Source organism: Typha angustifolia, chromosome 6 (genome assembly GCF_048772165.1).
Source record: "Typha angustifolia cultivar Huaian chromosome 6, ASM4877216v1, whole genome shotgun sequence".
Lineage (NCBI taxonomy): Eukaryota > Viridiplantae > Streptophyta > Magnoliopsida > Poales > Typhaceae > Typha > Typha angustifolia.
Window position 1 is genome coordinate 8,170,173 of NC_133244.1, and position 22,294 is coordinate 8,192,466.

Sequence of the window (22,294 nt, forward strand, 5' to 3'; positions counted from 1 at the left end):
AAACACTCTGTTATGTGAATAATGTGTTAGCTGTGTGCCTCCTAATTATTTGTCACATGAGCATATTTGCCGCCTTAATTATCGTGGAAGGCAACTTAATTGAATGGATCACACCATAAGTGTTTTGAGAAGTGACGCACTGTTCTACAGATGCTTTGACTCTTTGTCTAATTCGTTTTGTAATTAAAGAACCCCCCAAAAAAAAAAAAATCTAAGCTTGATAAATTTAGGTCTTGTTTTGTTATTCCAGAAGGAAAAATATGGTAAACAGAGTTCAGACACAATACAAAGTATAAAAAAAGGGTTGGCTGCATTGAATCCTAGCCTATAAAACCACTATCTTACACAACATCCAATCTGACCAAACCCTTATACCCACCATGCATATGCATTGGAGAGATTTGGAGTACACCGCACACACACACACACACACAATAATAATAATAATAATAATAATAATAATAATAATAATAATAATAATAATAATAATAATAATAATAATAATAATAATAATTGTGGAAATAGAAACACCAGAAGCTTCAATGCTGTGGGGGAAGTAGTGAAACCGACACAATGATGCCTTCATGAAGGATTAAACGCATGAAATATTGCAATGGTAGTTATTACGCATGACGCATAGAATACTACTTCTGCTCCACTTATTCAATTTTGAGGACAACTTTTTTGGCCTACGGCTAGCTTTAATGGTGGGCATTGGAAGGGGTGTTCCCCCTTCTCCTCTGCCACCTCGACAAGGATATAAGATAAAAAGGTTAAAAGGGGGGATGGAAGATCATTTCTTCTTCTTCTTCTTTTTTTATTTTGTAATCGTATTCTGTTTCGAATTAAATCTAGTTTCGCATTCTTGAATTGTATCCACATTTGAATATTTTATGTACATATTATGAAAAGAGTTCTAGCTTAGAATTAAATTTTTCTTTGAGGTTTTGTTCATAATTGACAATAAAAGGAGGAAGAGGAAACAAAAGAGTATTGTATAATCTTGAATCCATGTCTCGATGCTATCTGTCGTCTTGCTGTTGCGAAGATTCTTATAATAAAATTTTCTTTCTCCCAGCGAATCACAGACAACACGAAGAGGATCCAATGGACCGACCTTTCCCCCGCCTCTTCGATTTTCCTCGACTGCCCCCTCGTTCTTACCGGCCACAGCCGGTCGCATTTACTCGCCGCGATGTAAAAACCCCACCGGGGGCCGAGCCCTCGCCTGACCGGCTTTTACCGGCTCCCGAGAACGTCGTGCCCGTAGATTTCTCCACCCTTTTTATCGGGACAAATAATAAACGCACTATATAATTTGTAACTCTTTTAACGTGGACCACAAGTTTATCTTACACATAATATAGTGGGTCCCCCCCTTTTCTTTTCTTTTCTTTACCTTTTATTTTATTTATTTATTTTTTAATGGTTTTGGATCGCTTTACGATGGGTTCGACTTCATTAAATGGGGGCATTAAATTGCGGTCGTTGACACGCACCAAACTCCGAAAGAACTGGACTCGGGTGCATTCAATGCGGTTGGAAACCCGATGCGATCCGATAGCTTCTACTGCTGAAGAAGTTTTTTGTCCCGGCACCTACTTCTTTCTCACGAAATTTATTGGTACATTTATTATTAGCTAGGATTTAGACATGGGCCTCTTGGTTATGTTTTCTTTTTAGATCTTTCGTTAGCCCTTATGCGTTTATTATTTAAATTTATTGTTCGTTTATAATTTAGGAAAACTTTTATTTTGTCCCCCCTCTTCTTGTCTTGTTTTGGTTTCAACCTTGAATGCTAACCTGACTTAGCCAGAAATAAATTAGATAATAATTAAAGCATAATTATTATTAAATCATAACAATATTTATGAGTACTCGTGCACAACCGGGAAAGAAGAAGGTAGCGTGATATAGAACATTTTTCTAACTTAATTTTGCAACAAAGATACAATATTTGTTCAGATATTTGCAAAGTAGCTCCGGTAAAGGGAATGCAATTTTGTATCAGAAAAGAAAGCCCGACCCATCGAAGAATGAAGCTTGTTATAAAGTTACGAGCCTGAATGGAGGCCCAATAATGGGCCCGATAAGATTTTGTTCGCACGTATTTGTCCACACGGGTGTAGGGCTTTTAGTTCTCCGACGGCAATTGCAGTAGCCATCGAAGGGAAATGGCGTCGATAGCTGCCGCGAATGGAGGCGTAACGGCCAGTAGGAACAGAGCCATGGCTTTCGCTCTCTGCAAGCACCTCTCTCTCGATCCAGTGAGTACTAGTGCATAATCCAAAATTTAGATCTTACGATGTTTTCCTCCATAATTTAGCTGTTTATTTTTTATGAAGAAGACGATTTTGATGCAATTTCGATGGATTTTGTGGTGGTTCGTGGACAAAATTTGATTTTGTGATTTGGGTGTTTCGTTAGTAGAAGGGTTTTTGAACAGAAGTTGTAGACATTGATCAGTGGGGATTACTGTTACTTATTCGTACAGCTTGTTTAATTCATTTCATCTTCTTGACATGGTTATCTTTAGGCGATTTTGATGGTCTAGTTGCCGCTTACAACATTGGTTTGAGTTTGGCTTGCAGTAAGGCTGTTCTCATACTATGTTATAGTAATTGAAAGGACAATCGGATACCTGGCTTGCTTATGGATAACATTCTATAGCAAGTGGTACTTCCCCTATGCACACCTTTATCGATAGAGTTCCATGATAAGTGCAGATCATCTTTAGAGGAAAATAGATGTCAATTGTAGTGTTCACTAAGTAATACATTCTCATCATGGGGCTTCTCTAAAAGTAATTGCCACGTTCTGCTGGCCTCACCTTCTTGTCTGAATTCCTCTTGCTCAATCACAAAGAAGTGTGCGGAATGCACCAATACTTAATTATATGGAGGACAACCATGTATAGCAGCATATGTATTCATACAATGGTAGAATATGCTCAACTGCAGCTTGAACACATGGGATTTACATATTCTTCTCGCGGAAGGTGTGGATGAGTGAGTGCTTTTTGGGAGTATAGGCTCTTTACTTTCTAATACTGAATTCTGCAGAAAGAAATTTCCAGTAAAAGCATCGAGGAGAGTGACATTGCCAGCTTGTTCTCAAATATTTTGCATTCATCAGCAAGGGAGGCTCCTTTACAAAATCAGGATGAGGTACAAGTTAACTTCATGCTTCTCCAGTCATAGCTTATCTTAGTTCTTTTCATAACCTATGTAAGTACGCATTTTTAGATAACGAAGTGGGTGATGTTTGCAAATAACTTTCCCATCAAGACTGATGCTTGCAATGCTACGCTTCGTGGTCTCAATGAAGATTTGACTCAGAGAGCTGTTCTCTTGGGTCGCGGTCTCAAGCCTTCTGTTGCTGATCTTGTTTTGTTTTCAGCAATACATCCTTTTGTGGTATGTACACCTATCCTACTCAAAAGTAATCATGATATATTGGCCTCATATTGGTTCTTTAGTTTTCCATTCTAGCGGATCAAGTTCAAAACTGTGACATGTAAACACACTTCAAAAGATCTTATCCAACGTGGGAATACCATATATACTGTTTGTAAGATAGGTTTCAAAATTCAAATTACCTTTTTTCCTTGCACTATTAACCTGTTTTCTCATCATGATTGCAAATCATAACCTAAGTGAATCATTATTTGTTGCTCTAATAAACTATATCGCTGTTCTATGTCAGAGTCATCTCAGTGATAGGGACTTGCAAGAAATCCCCCATGTATTGAGGTGGATAGACTATATTCAGGTATTGATCATAGAATCTTTATGCTTAATCTCCTTTTTGTTTGTCATCATTGTACTTTTCTACTTTGTTCTCTGTGTTCATTATAGATAGAGAGATTGCTGCCTGACATATTATCTTTTTGTACTAAAAAGCTAAGATAAACTTTTCTACTTTGTTCTATTTGATTTTTGCTGTATACCAAACCAGTGAATATGGTGGATGCTCTTTAATAGTGAGTAGTATATTAATTGACCCTTGTAGAGGGTGACCTTTAGTGATGGTTAAGGATTGCCTTGTTGACTTCATATGACCTGAAAATTTCCTTTATATGACATTAATTTCTGAGGCTTTGAATTGCAGTGTAAGCATGAGCTTCATGTAGGGAAGCAAATTGGTATTTGGTATGTTATATTAGTCAGCTTACTGATTGGATGTATTAACATTGCTTCCTCAAATAGGAAGTTTGTATAACTTTTGATCTTTTCTCTAAGGATTTATTATGTTCGCACTTTTATTTTTAATCCATTGAAGATCTTTTAACTCCTCCTTGCAAGGTAGCATATTTAGTTTAAGTCATTGTGATTTCTTGACTTTCTTCCTAGGAGTTCTAACTTAGATCCTTAATATTATTACTCACTGTGATCCACTGATCTTTCTACCTTTCGATGCAGAATATTGAAGATTGGGGTGGAATGCTTGAAATGATTCAGATTAAGAAACCTGAATTTGAAGCTTTTGTAAGCGTAATCTACATTTATTATATTTAAATTTTCTTTTGCTTTAGCTTATAATGTTAGTTTAATTCAATGAAAAAATTGTTGTGCTGAAATTTGTTTCTGGTTACAGACATATATTGGCTTCTAATATAAAGGTGTCATGCATTGAATTATCATATCATTCTAATGTTGTATTGGATTTCAGTCTTTTTGCTCAAATAAAATTGTCCTCCCTTGCAGTTGACTACCACTTTTGGCAAGATACAATTAGCACAAACACATTTTTAATATCATCTGTAGCTTATACTAAGTGTTGAAACTCTAATCAATTGTTTGAGAAGGGAAATATAGAAAGTGACACAACTTTTATGTAGTCTTTGCATATGAAATATGAACCATGGGAGTTTGACCTTTCTCTCTCTTTATTTTATTTTTTTGCAGCACTTAAAAAATGATAAAACAGATGGTGATCTAGGTCCAAAAAAGGTAGCTCCAGGAGTGAAGAGTGTTGACAATGTAGAGGGAAATGCTGGGTCAAAGAAAGTAGTCTCTGAGGTAATCTCTCATGTTATTGCATCTATTAGGCATTTTTTATCTGTTGTGTAAGTTTAACGTGTGAGTTTGTGATGCATGTATTAAGACAAAGGCTTCTGAGAAAGATAAATCAAACATAGTAACATCAAAAAATAGTAAAGCGAGTGAAGAGAAAAAGAAAGCACCTGTGGAATCCTCAGAGAAGGATTCAGAGTGCAACATTTCGATCCTTAACATACAGGTTGGCATTATCCGCAAGGCATGGAAGCACCCATCTGCTGACAGGTACTGTAATACTTCAAATGTACTTATCAGTAGTCTCTAATAAGTGGGATGGGGAATATGATTCAGATTCTCTAGTAAATTTACAGTTTACTGGTTGAGGAGATAGATTTGGGAGACGGCAACTTGCGTCAGGTAGTCAGTGGTCTTGCAAAGTATTTCAGCCCAGATGAACTCGTTGTAAGTACTTTACTACAAAGAGTACCTAGGGCTAGTTTGCTTCCTTCTCCTTTTTCAGTCTCTTGATTGAGGTAGTTGAAAGAATGTTTATCTATACTCTTGAATTCTTGTTTCAGAACCGTCGAGTGGTGCTGATAACAAATGTGAAGCCTGGAAAGTTACGGGATGTAATGTCTGCTGGATTGGTATGATTTCATATTGTCATCTGCTATTTTTCGAGAATAAGTAGTTTTAACTTTTTACCTATACTTTGAAGCATTTAGGAGAGTTATCCTGAGCTGAAGCTTTAGTCACCACAGCTGTGAATATAGGATTTCTATGTTGTCAACAGCTGGAGGTCTGTCAAGCGATGAATTAAATGTAATATAGAGTAACTGATCAGGGGATATATACCACCATGTACCATGTATCGGCAAAATGCCATAATAGGAATATTTTGCAGTTTTGGGCAGATTTACTAGTTTCTTCAGAAGATTCAAGAGTACCGGGTGATTCTCCTCTATTCCATATTGAGCCCAACTGTGCAGTTCTTTTTGTATTTTATAATTAACCTCATTATTTCGAGGTTAATTCTGGATCTAGGATAACGTCCTCTGCACTATCAGTTTGTTGAATTTGCTATAGCATTCTCTTTGTTATTGTTCTTTTACATATGTGTTGATTAATATCTGGAACACATCTTCTAGGTGTTATGTGCATCTAATCAAGATCATACAGTTATGGAGCCACTAACTCCTCCGGAAGGAGCTAAAATTGGAGAGCGAGTTTCATTTGTAGGGTAAGCGCACAAAATTGGTAAACTAAGCATTACAGTCTCAAACTTTGCATGGTTCTTTTGAAGGGAAAAAGGAGAATGTTGTTATTAATTTTATATAGTTGTAAAGCAGAAGTAAGATTTCTTGGTTTGATGCTAATCAAGGATGAAGTTCCTGTTTCACTTATATGCTATTTGTTGTGATGAATTGCTTTTTTCCACTGTAGATGCCTAGCTTCTTAATCCTATCATATTCATTAATCTATTTACTTTTATAATTCTCCTTTTCTTGTAGGTATGAAGGGAAGCCTGAAGATGTTTTAAATCCAAAGAAAAAACAGTTGGAAAAGATTACACCGGTATGTTCAATTTGTGATCCATACATCCATTGTCATCCTCTTTTATGTGGGTTTTGTAAAATGTGGGATTTCACAAAATTATGAAAAATTTAAGGAACTAACCTAAAACTCACTTGCACCCTGCCTTAAGGCTCCTAGATGTATAAGGCGGCAGACACCTTTGTCTTTAGCTTGGTTTGAGCAGTTATAAGTCACTCCTCTATGGCTCTACCTTTGTTAGTTTTGAATGAGGAGCTATCACTGATTCGATAGCATCACATTCATGCCATTTTTGGCATTCTACTGTTTATTTTTGTTTCTACCAGGACATATTCAGAAGGTTCCTTTTTAGTTGACTAGTATCAATCTCATAACAGAGGTATCTGTTTGACTTCTCAATTGTTTTCAATTTATTCAGCATCTGTATACTGATGACAAGGGCATCGCAACATTCAAGGGAATAACATTTACGACATCTGCCGGTCCATGCACTAGCTCCATTTTCAATGCAAGCATCAAGTGAGAAGGTCGTCTTAGTTATGTCATATTGCACAAAGTGATGTTCCACACAGATGTCCGCACTTGATACAGTTCTCGGCGTTGGGAAGGTCGCTGTCGATGAGTGGCTCTAATAGCTATCTCTTTTTGTAACCATTAATTTGTCCACAGCTACCCTTCTGTTGATTACATTTCCCATAAATCATCCTATTCGTAGGAAAGCTGTTGTTTTCTTTGACATAGTAAGTCATCATCACTGCTTTGTAGCTCTTCTTGTTAAAATTTTCATTTACAAACGATGAAAGCAATATGGAACAATAACTTACATACTGCTGAAATTCTAGCTGTTGGTTTGGTGTGCACATTGTTTTGAGTTACTCCCAAGTGGAATTGTGTTATATTAGGTGATGGCTGATATCAGTTTATCTACAGTTTTGCATCATAGCAACTGCAATTGACCTGCTACTGCTTCATTCTCCTCAGGAATCAGAATAATGTTGCTCCAAAGGCGAAATACTTGTCTTATTTGTTTAACAAAGAGGCATTGAAGGTTGAAATTGTCACTTCCTTTCTTTCTTTCAGACGTCGCATTCTGTACAGCCGAGCTACTTAAATGAACGACGATGGAACGGTGGATGCTGAAACCAAGATCATCGTACTATTTACTATTTAAATGAAGTGGGTACAGAGTATCAATTATTTAGCCTGGATGGTAGATAGATAGCAACGGCCTTTGAACTAATTTAATTGTTATTCCAGTCACCGGTCGATTCTAAGATGTTTCTAGCAATACGTCAACTAGACAGGCCTTGTGAAGTGATAAGGCGACAGATAAAGAGAGGGTAAAGCTAGCGATACTGTACTGAAGACAAGTATGCATGGTGACGTCAGCTTGGGTGACGTAGAAGTATGACGCCACGGCGGCGGGGATATCACGGATTTGTTTACTTCTTCTCCGTGAGGTGGCAGTGGAAGCGACAGGCGACATTAAATTCTTCTCTGTTTTGTCCGTATTCACACGTACTTTATCAATTTTTTAAGTTTTATATATTGATTAAATCATTTATCCGCCGATTCGCGATAACCTCAAACTTTTCAACCACCTGCATGGCTGAAGCCTTTTTGATAACCTGCAGTAAGTCATCATCCATGCATCATTAAGTGAGTTATATTAACTCTTCTTTTCTTTTTTTAAATAATTCTAGAATACAACTCGAATAACAGCTCGACATTATAAATATTTTTTTTATCTCATAATATTATTTATTAAAATTATATTATATATTGCACACTAACTTAATTACTAATTTATTTTTAATTTTTTATCCCTTCTAACTTACTTTATATTAAATCAAAGAGTATTCATAATAAACTAATAAAAAAAATAAAATATCTTTATCCTGTTTTTTCTTCACTTTATATTATATCAAAACTAATTATTACGCTATTATTTATAAAATAAAGACCTCATCTTGGATGACATAGAGGAACAGTTATTCCTTATTTTTAAAATAAACCAGGCACAAGGGAGTGACATCTAGGGAGGGACAATCAATCATGAACTGAGTAAAAATCTCGGTAACAAAAGTAAATAAATAGGTGAGAGCTAGACTAGCTAGAGGAGTGCCCAGACAAATGCCTCCATTTTTAAACCAATAAGAAGACCTATCGTTAATTATATATCCTTTGCCTTCTTTCATTTTTATAAAATAAGGTTAAAATAATTCTTAGAGGACATAAAATTAATTATATAGTACACACATATATATTTCTTATGAAATAGTTTAGATGTTTTACATTATTAAGAGGTTCAATGGGTCATAGTTAGTGTAATTATCCATACAATTTAAGCGCACTCTTTTTACTATTTATAAAATTAAGCATTTGACTTGCAAAAGTATAAATTGAATTGGACACAAATTCTCACTTTGTATTCTATACGGTTAGATGCTTGTTAAATTAAGTTAAACTTAATTTAGAGTGCGGCTTAGCTCAATTTCTAAATAATAAAATGAGATTATTTTATTTATAATACCGTCAAAATATAGAGTGTTATTTATAAAATTCTTTGCTATCTTGTAGTATTTATTTATTCTACTTATATCATATTAAATATCAATAAAAATATTTCAAGATAAATAGGCGTCCTTTATTTTTTATCATTCAAAAGCCTAAAAGCTAAATATAGGTTGGACAAACGATTAATCTAGGCTTCAAGCCATGTGTTACTCCTCCAAACAAACCACCTCAATTGAGTCGAGCCGTTGAGTAAAGTCATTGAACCACCAAATAATTTTTTCCACAATAATTATTTGGGGTTGGAGTCAATCTCATACCTTACATTACATATTTTGTGATTTATATCATGTCTTTGATGATTTTATAATCATGTTCCCTCCTTTTTTTTTCATAATTTTTATTTAACACCTTAGGTTAACTTAAACCATACCAACAAAAAAATATTCATTTATAATATTATGAATAATTTATAAAATATATAAATTATCCATGTCTTCTTCATCTTCTCCTTCACTCTCATTTTTCCCACCATCATTATCTCATCATATCCAAGTTAGATGTTTTAATCCCTAAATCTAGCTAGTCGAGATGCATGATTTGCTCAATGTTTTTTAGCGAACCTTCTATCAGAATAAGGATGGGTAGAAGAAGAAGAGTAATACGGGGATAATGATGAAAACTGGCGGCGGCGACGACGACACAGATAACGATAAGAGGAGGTAGTTGGAGAAAAATGATGGAATAATATATAGGAGAGGAAAGGACGATGCGATATTTTAATAATTTAATTAATATTATTTAGTTAAAATAACGTAAATATGTTGAATGATAATTACAAGGAGAAAAAAGATTTGATAGGAAGAAAAAGAGAAGTCTGATTTCCGCATAGACCGTTAATTATAAAATATCCAAAATTATAGAATATAATTTGTAAGATTCGCATTAAAAAAAGTAAATTCTGCAACCCATCAACTAGTGTTGGCCGCCGACACGAGTAATACGCCAAAGCAGTGGCGGCGTATCTAATCCTAGATTCGCCATGATGTGAGAGGAGCGCAAATAATATCTACGCACGTAGACGACGGCGAACATGCAAATGAGAGTTACCTTCGCAATTAAATATAATATTTTGTTAATGTGCTCAGCTACTCCGTAGATGTCACATGCATATGGAATTATGGATAACATATATTTATTGGTGTAGTATTATTATTATTAGTCGTAGTAGTATTAGAATTAGAATTAGGATTATTATTTTTATTTTATTTTATTTATTCTTGGTGTATTATTTCAACCTTTGTGCCTTCGTTCTTGTCCATTGTTATTATTGTCTCCCAACTTGCGCTTAACAATAATAAGATACCTAACTACAGGCCAAGTACTCGGATATAACGCATTAAAGAAATCCAAAAAGAAAACAAAAGATTCTTTTAGTAGATTCCAAGGCTCTGTCAGGTTACTATAAAAAATGGCGGCTAGAGTAGCAATCAGTGATCAATTAAAAAATAATAATAATCCTTGGTTGGGAATTGGCTTTGTCTCTAGAAAATCTATGGACGCGTGGAGTCATTTGTCCAGGGTTCTCAAGTGGTTAGCCAGCCCATTAATGGTATTGAGATCACTTATTAGTTGCAACTTGGAAGTAGAATATATATAACCGATGATAAACTATCCTAGCCAAGTATATGAATAGTTTATAACTCAGATCTACTTGGTATGTCATAACATCAACTCAGATCGATTCAACAAAGGAATCTCCTTTAAATGTTGGAATAAACCGAAATCTTTATTTCTTAGCAGACATCATCGTCTTCGACTGTAAGATCGAGCAATCCATGGAAAAAGAGCAGCTACACCTATATCTAGCTATTACAATCCTCTCACATGCATGCATATATAAATGCAAAAACTAATGGAATGAACTCTTACGAGCTAAAGAACTGCTCCATGTCATAGGTGGTTTCAAATAATAGTTCGTCGATCATCATCTTGTAGTCCGATCCATCCAATATCGACGGCGACATGCATGGCATTGAAGACATAGCATCATTAATGTTAGGCTCTGATGAGAGCTTCGCATCTCTATTGCATCCTCTTATGACGTTGGCCAAGGATGAGACGAGAACTTCTTCTTCTCCTTTTATCCCAGTAGCACCCAAGCCCAAGCGTGGCAAGAGTGAGTTGTTCCTTGGAGGAGAGTCCACCACTACTTGCTGGATATCATTGTTGCTGGGGCTCATCGAGTTGGGGATGCTACTATTAGTACATGTATGCTCATTGTAGTAGGTGACTTGATACAAAGGCACGGCTTCGTCGTTGTGCTGCTGAACTCGTTTCCTTGCTAAGCAATTGCACTCATGAAGATAAGTACATCTATAGTAACACCTGCAAATTAGTATGTTTGTTATGTTAGATAACAAATTAATTTAAAAAAACTTAACTTGTTGGGTAACATATTAATAAAATATATATAATGCTTCTAACACGCTCCATTGCGCGAAACTTCTAGCCAGCGCCCCCATATTTGACGGATGAAAAATAATAAAATATACAACTGACGACATAATGCTGGAATAGATGCTAAAATTATGTTACATAACATACTAATAATATGTATTGTACCTTATAATTAACACCTTAGAATGCTTCTCTCTTTGAATCATCTTAATTTTGTCATGAGAAATAGGGTATTCTCTTTGGATAAAATGATTGGTTTCTTTTTCCAAATAATACAAAAATATAAGGTGGTGAAGAGGAAAAAAGTTCATATAAAAAAATTCTATTTTTGTAAAAGAACGCGATAGTGGTCAGAGAATTCCGAGATATTTCTCGAAATAGTTAGTGTAAGGTTACTAATTAAAGACTTTATCTATTGGCAGATTTGCTAAGGTAGTGCATGTAGGGTAAGAGACAAAATAGGAGTCAAAGGTAACAGCTGAAGAGTACGTGAGAGAGAGCACATCAAGAAGGTCGAGGCTTCTTGGACGTTGAACTCCCCTGGAGAAGCACGGTTGCTGTTGCAAAAGATTGGGATAATTAGGAGAAGAATTTCAAGGATGGGTGCTATCAAGTATCAACCTCTAATTTATCTCAATTTAATGCTAACTCTTCCTCCTTGTAGGAGATGTGTGTTGTATGTGGAAATTTGAAGGATCTATGTGATATCTATTTAGAAATAGATACTATTAATGTAGAAAAAGAAAATTCTAAAATCGCATATGAATTAGGCACACTAATGATCATGCTTACTCCCAGTTCGAATGCAATTATAAATCGATTCGTTGATTGATGCACATCTAATAGCGCTCGGACGAATCTAAATGGTTAATTTGCCTAGTTGACATCGAGATCTTTCTCCTTCAAAAGCCTCCATTCTCACCGGAGAATGTTGTCAAGAACCAAGAAGAAGAATAACTAAATCAAATCCTGCTAGCCTATGAGAACTCACGGTATGGAGTAATCAAAGAGGGATAGAGAGAGAGAGGGGGGGAATTCCTCATAAGAATTAAAGTAAAGGGAGTAATAAGTAACCTTGGATACTTGTTGCGGCTAATGTTCTTATTCCCATATTTCCTCCACTGGTACCCATCGTAATGAGGCGCAGTTGTAAAGATACTCCAACCGCTGCAATCTCTCCTGTTTGAGAGAAATATATAAAATAACTAACACAAACAAGATAACCCAAAGATCCAGAAGGAAAGGAATATAATTTAAACTTACTTTCTGCCTTGGTTTCTCCCAGAGCCATGGCCATTAGGGCCAACGTTTCCATTAGTGTGTCCACTTGGGCTGGCTAAGTTCTGGTTAGACTTCAAAATGGAAAGAGATGTTCTAAAAGTTTGCAATACCTCTTCCAGGATCACATCAGCTTCAGAGAGGCCATCTGATCCATTTAGGACCACCCTGACCAGCTCCTGGAGCTGGGTTGTGAGCTTATACCCGCGAACGACCTCGTCGATCGCCTTCTCGGCATCTGAGGCCACCTCTTTGCCCACCATGGGAGATGCCATTATTCTATCCTCTGCTAGCTTTACCTTTTTCGATCACTATTCTAAACCCAAAGGTGAAGGAATACATCAGTTGCTCATGTATATGTCTATTTATACATCTATGTGTGTACAGATCTAGGTAAAATAAATTACCTAGTGGAGAGAAGACTCTGAGAAGATGTGGCTGTAGGAGACAAAATAAATTTTACGTGGGCCTATCACGGCGTCATCTTTTGTTTCTCTTTTTCTTTTTCATTTTTTTTGGTGCGACATCGTGATCACCGTGCATGAAGCATATACTGCTGATATAGATCTCTACATAGGATTGAGGAGTTAACTGGTTCAAAAAGGTTAAGTTATTTATATACACGGAGGGGTCCGTTGGATTGCAATAATGTGAAAGCCTGATGATATATAGTAAGAGGTCTTCACATTACAGTTCAATGAATATTCATATATATACGACTAATATTATCCATGTTTGAATTTGAATTGTTGGGTGCGACTCATCTCTCTCAGGCTTACGAGTATTCCTGTGGAAATAAGGGCACTAGGCGCCATTTGTAAATATATTTAAGATTAATATCTTGTTTCGTTGCAGAATAAAGTAATTCAAGATCAGTCCTATTTTCATTTCTTTGTGCATGATCTCGTTCTAGAGCTTGTTAGAGTACAATATTAGAGGGTATGTGTAACCTTAATCATGAATAAAGAGATGTATAGCTACTTAAATGTGAATAGGGAGAAAATTATTAAATGCAATCAACTACTATGTACGTCTTTTTGTGGATAGTCAGAAAATAAATGCAATAACTACTATGTCTTATTGTGGAAGTCATAGGACAATCTATATAAGGAGTATTCTAATGCTCCTCGAGTCCTCTATCATTTTCTGGGGGCAGGTTTATAGTTGTAATAATTTTATTTATATAATAACCATCATCTTCTTAGGTAGTGTTACGAATCAAATCCGGATCAATTCTGACGTAAGAAAATTATAAAAATTTAGATGGAGGTAACCTCATGAGATAAGGTTCTAATGACTTTAATTTCAACCTAAATCGAAAGTCGGGATGAAAAGTTAAAAATAAAATAATAGAGATAGGTTAGAGAGGGCAGAACAGTAAATATTCAACGTTGTGGCGGTCGTCGGAGGGTGGTGGATGGCTAAGGGTGGTGATGGATGGTCGTATTGTTGGGTGGCTACTGGAGGTAGGAGGTGGCTAGGGAAAAGGACAATCTGAGGACTAAGGTAAAACTGTAAATGCAGGTAAATAAACTTAACTTAATATAACAATTTAATTCCATTCAATCCAATGATTATTATTAATACATGTCAACTCCTATTTATAGAAGTAAAAATTCTTAGTGGATTGGATCCATGTGCCGATTTTCCAATTTATTTGAAATTCAAACAATAAGATAAATCTAACTAACTAACTTGACTAAATCAGTATTTCTTATCTTTCTTGGATTAATCATTCGTTTCGCCGCAGATAGATTCTAAATTAGGAGAAGTCATAAATACCAAAGTTGTACATTTGGAGGTTGACGATCTTATCCATTTAGTATGATATTATTATGACAATTGTAGAATATTTTATGAATATTTATTTGCAAATGCGTAGAGCTAAATTAGTTAACTAACATATTCTAACCTAATAAGACTCTAATTAAAGCAAATAAATAGTAGAATAACTAAACTCAATCCATTGAGCCCAATCTCCCCTTGATGTGATTTGATCTGATCCGATTTGCATCAAATACACTCTTTTTTAGGCCATGTAAAATGCCTTACTCACTAAGTACATTTACGAGAACACATAAAAGGCTATATACTTAGCACCACTATAATAAAAAATCACGATAAAATTTCAATCTCTTATCTATATCATATCCAAATTAGGGTAACCACAGTAGTTCAGTAGTTAAGTTTTATCATTTCATAACAATAGAATTGATATTTATTGAATCTTTTACAAGGGCGCTAGGTGCACATTATTTGAAACCGTTGGGACCAGCTTCTTAGGGGGGGGATAATCCAATTGTTTAGCCGATAGGATTATCTTAATTTTGGGTCACGCTAATTTCATATACCTATGTTTAAACTAGAAGTCATATAAATCGAGAGATTCTTAATCCATGAATAAAACTCCCTTATTATTTATTAAGCAAAAAAAAAAACTTCGAAATAACACCCCAGATAGTAATTATCTTATAATTAACATCCTGTCTCTAAGCTACATATGTTTTTCAATTCAACCCCTACTTGTTCAAACCACACGCCCAACTAAACAAATAAATGAGAGGGGGATCCGTCCAATAGAAGGGTCCTTTTATGTTCAGGATTTCAAACACAACAAAACCAGCACCTCCTTAGTTGGTATCTTTACACGTTAAAACCTAACACTACTTCCCCAACTTAATAGCCCACGAGAGTTATACCCATATATACAATTGGCCACCAACTGCTGGGTCCCCTACCTTACCCCAACAGAGTAAACGGAGTGAGACGTCAATGGCGAGAGACGAATGTGACGACGTTGATCGCAGGATCGTCGGTCAAAAGCATGAGGAGTAATAGGTCTCTCTCTTCTCCTTCTCCTCCTTTATCGTGACAAATTTTATAGTTTAGCAAATGGGTTTTATATTTAATTTTATTATGTTGGACGGTGATATATTTCTTTTTCTCCTATCCAAAAAATCAATGCCTCGAAAACAAAAGTTGCCTTCTTTTTTCAACTTGGAAAATATATATATATATATATATATATATATATATATATATGTATGTATATATATAGATAGAAAAGTGCTAGGTCGTTGGTTTGGATTCTAGGAGAGAATAAAGTTTGAAATGAAATGAATTTAAGTGGTGGGATCATAAAAGCACTAATGAGCATTTGGAGTACAGACTTAGTTGGAGTTTATTTAGGTGCACTTGCATGCAGGTGTACCAATTTGTGCACACATGTAAAGTTTGACATGTGATTGGATGTCTGTTTATCTTCTCTTATTCTTCTTCTCTCTTTTTCTAATAGATCATGAGTCTATAGAGTATAATAATAGGCTACAAAAAAGAGTTATCATTCTCATCACATAAAGTGCTTTTAGTAAGAATCTAATAATATCCCAGTTAAACTAACTTATCGATAGGTACATAAGTTCGAATGTTTCAACTAATCTTTCGTGATCATAAAAATAAGATAACATCAAGTACATATGAAATAATCTTCCAATTTCTCCGACAGAATATTCGAACGCTTTTGATCACTGTTGCACAAAAATTCCACAGAAGAAGTTACGATGAAAAAAGGTTGCATGAAAAATTATGTTCTTAACCCTTAATGGGCCATTAATCGCACACTTATTTTCAAATTAGTTAGTCTAGATGGACCCATGTAGTCAAATTAGGCTGTTTCCCTTCCTCACTTGGAAACATCCTCTATTAATTATATATCTAAGAGGAAACAATTAAAACAAGACATTGTGAGAATTAATTCAATGGTCCATGTACAACTTTGAATAAAACCAAATAAAGTCAAAAGAACACGTGAATAAAGTTTGGTTCCTTGTTTTTTCACAATAGTTTCAAATAGGAACAAGTGGAGGAATTCTTTGCAATTAAATACATTCTTAGTACCTTGGAATACCTTAATATAGCTGGCCCATATATACATGAGGTGAGAAGAACATAGTACGTTATAATATGCATAGCTATTAGCACCATCATTAAGTTCTCATTCCTCCACCCCAAAAAAAGTTTTACTTTAATTAATTATTAGTCTAGATACTAATGCGATAGGATGACACAAAACGACAGGATGAACTATTAATTTTTACGACATGGCTTCCCAGTTAAATGTGGATGCTAATAGATATTGGCCCAAGATTAGCGGGTTAGTTCGAATGCATTGTTAGATGTATGCTAATATATTGATAATTATATTTTTAACGGTTTAAATTTTATTTACTCAAATATTAGGTGTATGTATTTTTTTTCTTAGGGCTACAATGAAATTACATGGACCAACATTATAACATAAAAGACATTGTATGAATTATTTTGTAAAGGATAAAAGTCTTATTACTATATTATTTTTATATAAGAAATAATAAATTAACAATCTTATTTGTTTAAAATATTTTACTCTAACGTTTAAATTTAAAATTTATATCTTATTGATATTTTAAAGTTCATATTTATTTAAAGTATTTCTATATTAAAAGGCTTTAAGTTCTTTTATTAAGTTAGAGAAGGTGGAGTAGGAGATGGGTTAGATGAGGAGGAGGAGGTTAAGTTGATAGAGGAAAAGATATTAGATTGCACTCAGATTTAGCTCTTACTCGAGCCTAAATGAGCGAGCTCCTGCTCAAACTCGGTTCGAAATTATTTTTGAACTGTCGAATCCGGCTTAGGCTTGGCTGAGCTCTATCCGAGCTGAGCCGAACTCGAACTTCAGATGGGCAAAAATAGATAGAAATATCACCGGTACCAAGGATGCATAAAGTTCTAAATCTGCCCATTTAACGGGTAACATTGCAATTCTGGGCTCACATATTTAATTTTAGTATAATTATATGAGATAATTACAAAGTACAATGTTTAATTTTGAAATCTAATCCGTATTAAGAAAATACACCAAAGAATTTCTCTATCGTTCTCCAAGTCCAATTGGTCGCATACGAGAGGGGCCCACCTTACCCGCACGGGAAATGCAGTGAGGACGTCTAACGGAGACCAATGTGACGACTGCATAGCGACGACGTCGCAGGACTGTCACGGTCAAACGGATCTGGACTTAACGTCGGTCTCTCGTCCTCTTTCATATATATATCCAAGATAACCTTTTAAGCGGAGAAAAATACTGCTAGCCAATTGAGTAGGTTATTTGAATATTAAAAATTAAAATAGGAGGTTATTTATTGGATATGAGCAAAGAATAAGGTTGATTTTATTATATATATATATATATAATACATATAATTTTAAGTCATTTATTATGCATTGGTTCTCATCTAACAATCTAACGGAGAATGAGTAGATCTGCAGAAAAAATTTATCCCACTTTTGCCCTTCTTTGTCTTCCTTCTCCCCAAAGTTTCTAGAATATATATATATATCTAAGAGGAAACAATTAAACAAACCCCTGCGAGAATTAATTCAACGGTCCACAACTTTGAATGACTGAAAATTTGATAAGAGCACGCGTATAAAGTTTGATCATAGTGTACTAGGTTATTGGTCAAGATAATGACGTGATAGAATGACTTAATTATCAATGAAATGACAACATACATAATTAACGGTAGACGCTCAAATATATTCATCTCGCTAGTCTAGCTTTATCTCATATGTAATAATTAAATATTCTAACTTTTAACTCAAAATTTGACGGAAGATTTTCTATTAAGATAATAAGACAATACAATTGTAATAATTAAATACAAAATTTTGAGTGTCTTTTGGATAAGATGGAAAAGTACAGACCTGGATGTGTAAATAGTGAGAAACAAAAGGTGCAATATGAAAAATGTTATAGCTGTGAAATAAATCTTTAGCTTAATTTCCTTTGGATCGGAATTTAGATCCCAATAGATAGAATATTACTTGGGCCTAACTAATGCATGCAGTTCTAAATCGGCCCATTTATTAAAAATGGGCCAGTTCTGGGCTCATAGGCCTACTTAATTTTGGTATAATTATATTGAAGTAATCACAAAGTGAAAAGATGAAATGGTTAATAATTAATTAAATTAAATTAACTGCTTGAAAAGTTTTTTAATATGTCAATTTTGTTAATAATATACATTAAATATTTTCACAACTCGAATAATTTATATAAAATTTAAATAACATGTGTCATCGGATAAACTATATATGGCTTAATTAAATGGCATTCAAAATAATGGCTTAATTATATCAGTTATTTACCAACTACCATTTCCTAATTAATAAAATAATGGACTTGGTATTTAATAAAATAATAGAAATCCTTGTCTTCCCTCCGTTATCGGGGGAGAAGAGGTGCCATGATCGAGGATGACGTCAGCTGGTGACGCAAAGGAGCTGACGCCATCCGTGACCTGTTTATTTTCTTAAATAGTATAAATCATATTTTTTTTAGTTGCAATTGTTTATTCACTTAAATATTTTTTTAGAGAAATTATGAAAGAGTCTGAGATTAGGCTAAATTAATTAATTAATTATTTATTTATTTATTTTTGCCTTGTAACTTACTTTTTCTGATCAGGTGATCATGTTCCATGTTTCTTGACCAAGTAAAATAAAGACCAGATGTGAATACGAAAGTTAGTATTAATTTAGTAGATAGAGATCATTTATGATAAGAAAAATAATAATATAAAATTGCTTCCTTAGTAAACTTGGTTACATTAAATAATTACACATAAAATACAAGATTGAGTTCCTCGGGATTCAATAGTTAATTTCTAGAGAAGAAGAGTTTGTGACCAAAATATACACACATGAATCACCCCATCCAAGCTTATATTTAACTATATTGACTAGATGACAGATTTGACTATAAGAAATCAATAACAGCCATTTCTCTAGCTATATTTTTTTTAATTAAAATTAATGCAGTTTATAAGAAGAGAGTAACAGTAGAGCATCATTAGATTGAGATATTGTACTTTTCATTTTTGGTTACTTTCTAAGGTCCAAGGTATCATTTAATTATAGTAATGCAATATAAAAGGTTCATCCTTTGGCAGGAAAGAAAATAATAAGAATAACTTTGTTGATGTCAGTTGACAGTCTGTAATTAGTGAGATAATCTTTACTTTACTGGTTTAAATATGTGTGTTTAGACTTTAGACTAGCTAATTAACTAACAAAATGCAAGTCCATTGTTAAGCATGACTTCCAATACTCTAGGCTGCATTCTATCGGTCTCAGTTCCTTACATAATTTTCAACCACACTAACACTTGAAAAATTAGATTGCTTGACCAACATGTCCAACTCAGTAGTGCAGTGACTTAAAAGAAACAGCTCATAGTAAATATGTGTGTTTAGACTTTAGACTAGCTAATTAATTAACAAAATGCAAGTCCATTGTTAAGCATGACTTCCAATACTCTAGGCTGCATTCTATCGGTCTCAGTTCCTTACATAATTTTCAACCACACTAACACTTGAAAAATTAGATTGCTTGACCAACATGTCCAACTCAGTGGTGCAGTGACTTAAAAGAAACAGCTCATAGTGTGATAACTTAAAGAAATGTCTTTGGCTAAAACTTACAAATGCATCTATCTATTAACCCATCTCTCGTCTTCTTGCTCTTAAATAATAATAATAATAATAATAATAATAATAATAATAATAATAATAATAATAAAAGTTGCTTTTGCTATGAAATCTTTCATGTAATATTAAATATGTAACTGTTTAATTTCTCTTTTCCTTTATCTTTTTGATAGAAAAATATAGCAAAGTAGCTATCCCAACTACTTTTCCATGTCACTAACAATTAAGTAGAACACAACTCAAATATCAGAAGGCGTCAATCTAACATCAACCTGATCTAAACCCGATAAACCCCATCATTTTTATTTCTCAAATCTTCCACAATAAGATGAATCAATTCATAAAAAAGCAACCTACATGCACGCAAATTAACCAGTGAATGAAATTTCTAGGAGCTAAAGAACTCCATGTCATCGATCATCATCGTCATGTAGCCCATTTCTAATCCACATGACATTGGCGACATGCATGGCATTGACCACATCATATCATCAATCTTAGGCTGTGGAGAAGGTTTTGCATCTCCATTGCATCCTGATCTTATTACATTGGCCAAGGATGAGACGAGAGCTTCTTCTTCTCCTCCTCCTCCTCCTCCTTTTATCACATAACTAGCACGCAAATCCAAAGGCTGCAAGAGTGCTGAGTCCTTTGGAGAGGAATCCATCGTTTGATGAACACTACTAGTAGCCAGGAAGGTGGAGATGATATAATCTTTGCATGTGTGTTCATGGCAATAGGTGACCAGAAACAAAGGAGGGTCTTCTTCGTTCTGCTGCTGCACTCGTTTTGCAGCATGGCAATTGCACTCACGATGGTAAGTGCATCTATAGTAGCACCTGGAAATTAATAACAAGTACAAAATGGTAGTTTAATAACAGGTATTCGTTTCTTTCTCATGATGCAATGTAAGTTCTTATTATTAATTTGAGGCACTTATTTTAGTTTTTTTTTTATCTTCTTTGTTTCTTCGCAAGATATATCCTTTAACCTTTTATCTAGCTACATCTATCATCCTTTTCATTTCTTCTTTCAAAAAAAGAAAACAAAAAAGAAAAAGATTGAAGTCAAAGATTAATAACCTTGGATACTTGTTGTGGCGAATCTTCTTACTCCCATATTTCCTCCACTGGTACCCATCACAATGAGGTTGGTATGTAAGCATACTCCTATCAAAGAGAAGAGTATACGATTAAGAGACCCAAGAAATCTAAGAAAAGGGAGTTGGATCTAAACTTACTTCCAGCTGCCTTGGTCTCTTCCACAGCCATTTGAGTTGGCTAAGTTTTGTTCATTAGACTTCAAAATGGAGAGGGATGTCCTAAAAGCTTGCATGACCGCTTCTAGCAGCACATCAGCCTCAGAAAGCTTGCCATCTGATCCTTTTAAGACCATCCTGACCACCTCCTTGAGCTGGGCTGTGAGCTCGTAGCCGCGAGTGACCTCCTCGATCGCCTTTTCGCAATCGAAACCCCTCTCTTCGCCTACCATGGGAGATGCCATTAGCTAGTTTATCTCTACTGGCTCTACCTTAATCAGAACTTAGAAATAAGCCAAGGTGCTCATATATATATATATATACACCAGATCTAGAGCAAAGTTTAGTACTATATTAATTAGTTAATAGAAACTCCGAGAAGTTAGGCTTGCAGGTGACATTGAATATGTTCATGCCAACTCATCACAACTTCGTATGTGACAATGTGGAGGCTTAGAGAGACTAGTTCAACTAACATTTTCTATAGGACTTGTATCAATATATACATAGGATGACGTTACTGTCCGGGTTCAATTAATTTACCATAGTAGGGTGGGTGCGAATTATAACAAACAAATTTAGAGCCCATGACCCAGTAGTATAATAACACTGGGCCTAATCATGCGTATAGAACTACGTTGGCCCATTTATCGGGAGTGTGATACAAATAGATGTTTTGAGTGGGCATACATGCAAATACA

The 22,294-nt window shown here is 34.8% G+C and overlaps 3 protein-coding genes across 5 annotated transcripts; 1 reads left to right on the forward strand and 2 right to left on the reverse strand.

Moving 5' to 3' along the window:
• The first annotated feature begins 2,109 nt into the window (after positions 1 to 2,109).
• On the forward strand, positions 2,110 to 7,414 carry LOC140761738 (uncharacterized). 2 transcript variants are annotated; one of them, XM_073099193.1, is made up of 12 exons: positions 2,110 to 2,267; positions 3,063 to 3,167; positions 3,246 to 3,416; positions 3,706 to 3,771; positions 4,422 to 4,487; positions 4,908 to 5,021; positions 5,107 to 5,285; positions 5,372 to 5,462; positions 5,579 to 5,647; positions 6,149 to 6,240; positions 6,512 to 6,575; positions 6,973 to 7,414. In XM_073099193.1, exons 1-12 carry the CDS (start codon positions 2,175 to 2,177, stop codon positions 7,075 to 7,077), a joined length of 1,215 nt encoding a protein of 404 aa, XP_072955294.1. In that variant the 5' UTR covers positions 2,110 to 2,174; the 3' UTR covers positions 7,078 to 7,414. The 2 variants fall into 2 exon arrangements, with proteins under 2 accessions (XP_072955294.1, XP_072955295.1); XM_073099194.1 differs by having other exon boundaries at positions 5,113 to 5,285.
• A 3,413-nt stretch (positions 7,415 to 10,827) lies between these two features.
• Positions 10,828 to 13,354, reverse strand: LOC140761481 (probable WRKY transcription factor 67). Of its 2 annotated transcripts, none has more exons than XM_073098828.1 (4): positions 13,214 to 13,354; positions 12,792 to 13,122; positions 12,603 to 12,707; positions 10,828 to 11,456 (listed from the first exon to the last, which is right to left on the reverse strand). In XM_073098828.1, the coding sequence occupies exons 2-4, from the start codon at positions 13,079 to 13,081 to the stop codon at positions 10,997 to 10,999; spliced, it is 855 nt and encodes a 284-aa protein (XP_072954929.1). In that variant the 5' UTR covers positions 13,082 to 13,122; positions 13,214 to 13,354; the 3' UTR covers positions 10,828 to 10,996. The 2 variants fall into 2 exon arrangements, with proteins under 2 accessions (XP_072954929.1, XP_072954930.1); XM_073098829.1 differs by having other exon boundaries at positions 12,792 to 13,117; positions 13,214 to 13,325.
• A 7,272-nt stretch (positions 13,355 to 20,626) lies between these two features.
• On the reverse strand, positions 20,627 to 21,839 carry LOC140761615 (probable WRKY transcription factor 64). The gene is made up of 3 exons (XM_073099032.1): positions 21,576 to 21,839; positions 21,418 to 21,504; positions 20,627 to 21,174 (listed from the first exon to the last, which is right to left on the reverse strand). The coding sequence occupies exons 1-3, from the start codon at positions 21,836 to 21,838 to the stop codon at positions 20,724 to 20,726; spliced, it is 801 nt and encodes a 266-aa protein (XP_072955133.1). The 5' UTR covers position 21,839; the 3' UTR covers positions 20,627 to 20,723.
• Positions 21,840 to 22,294: the final 455 nt, after the last annotated feature.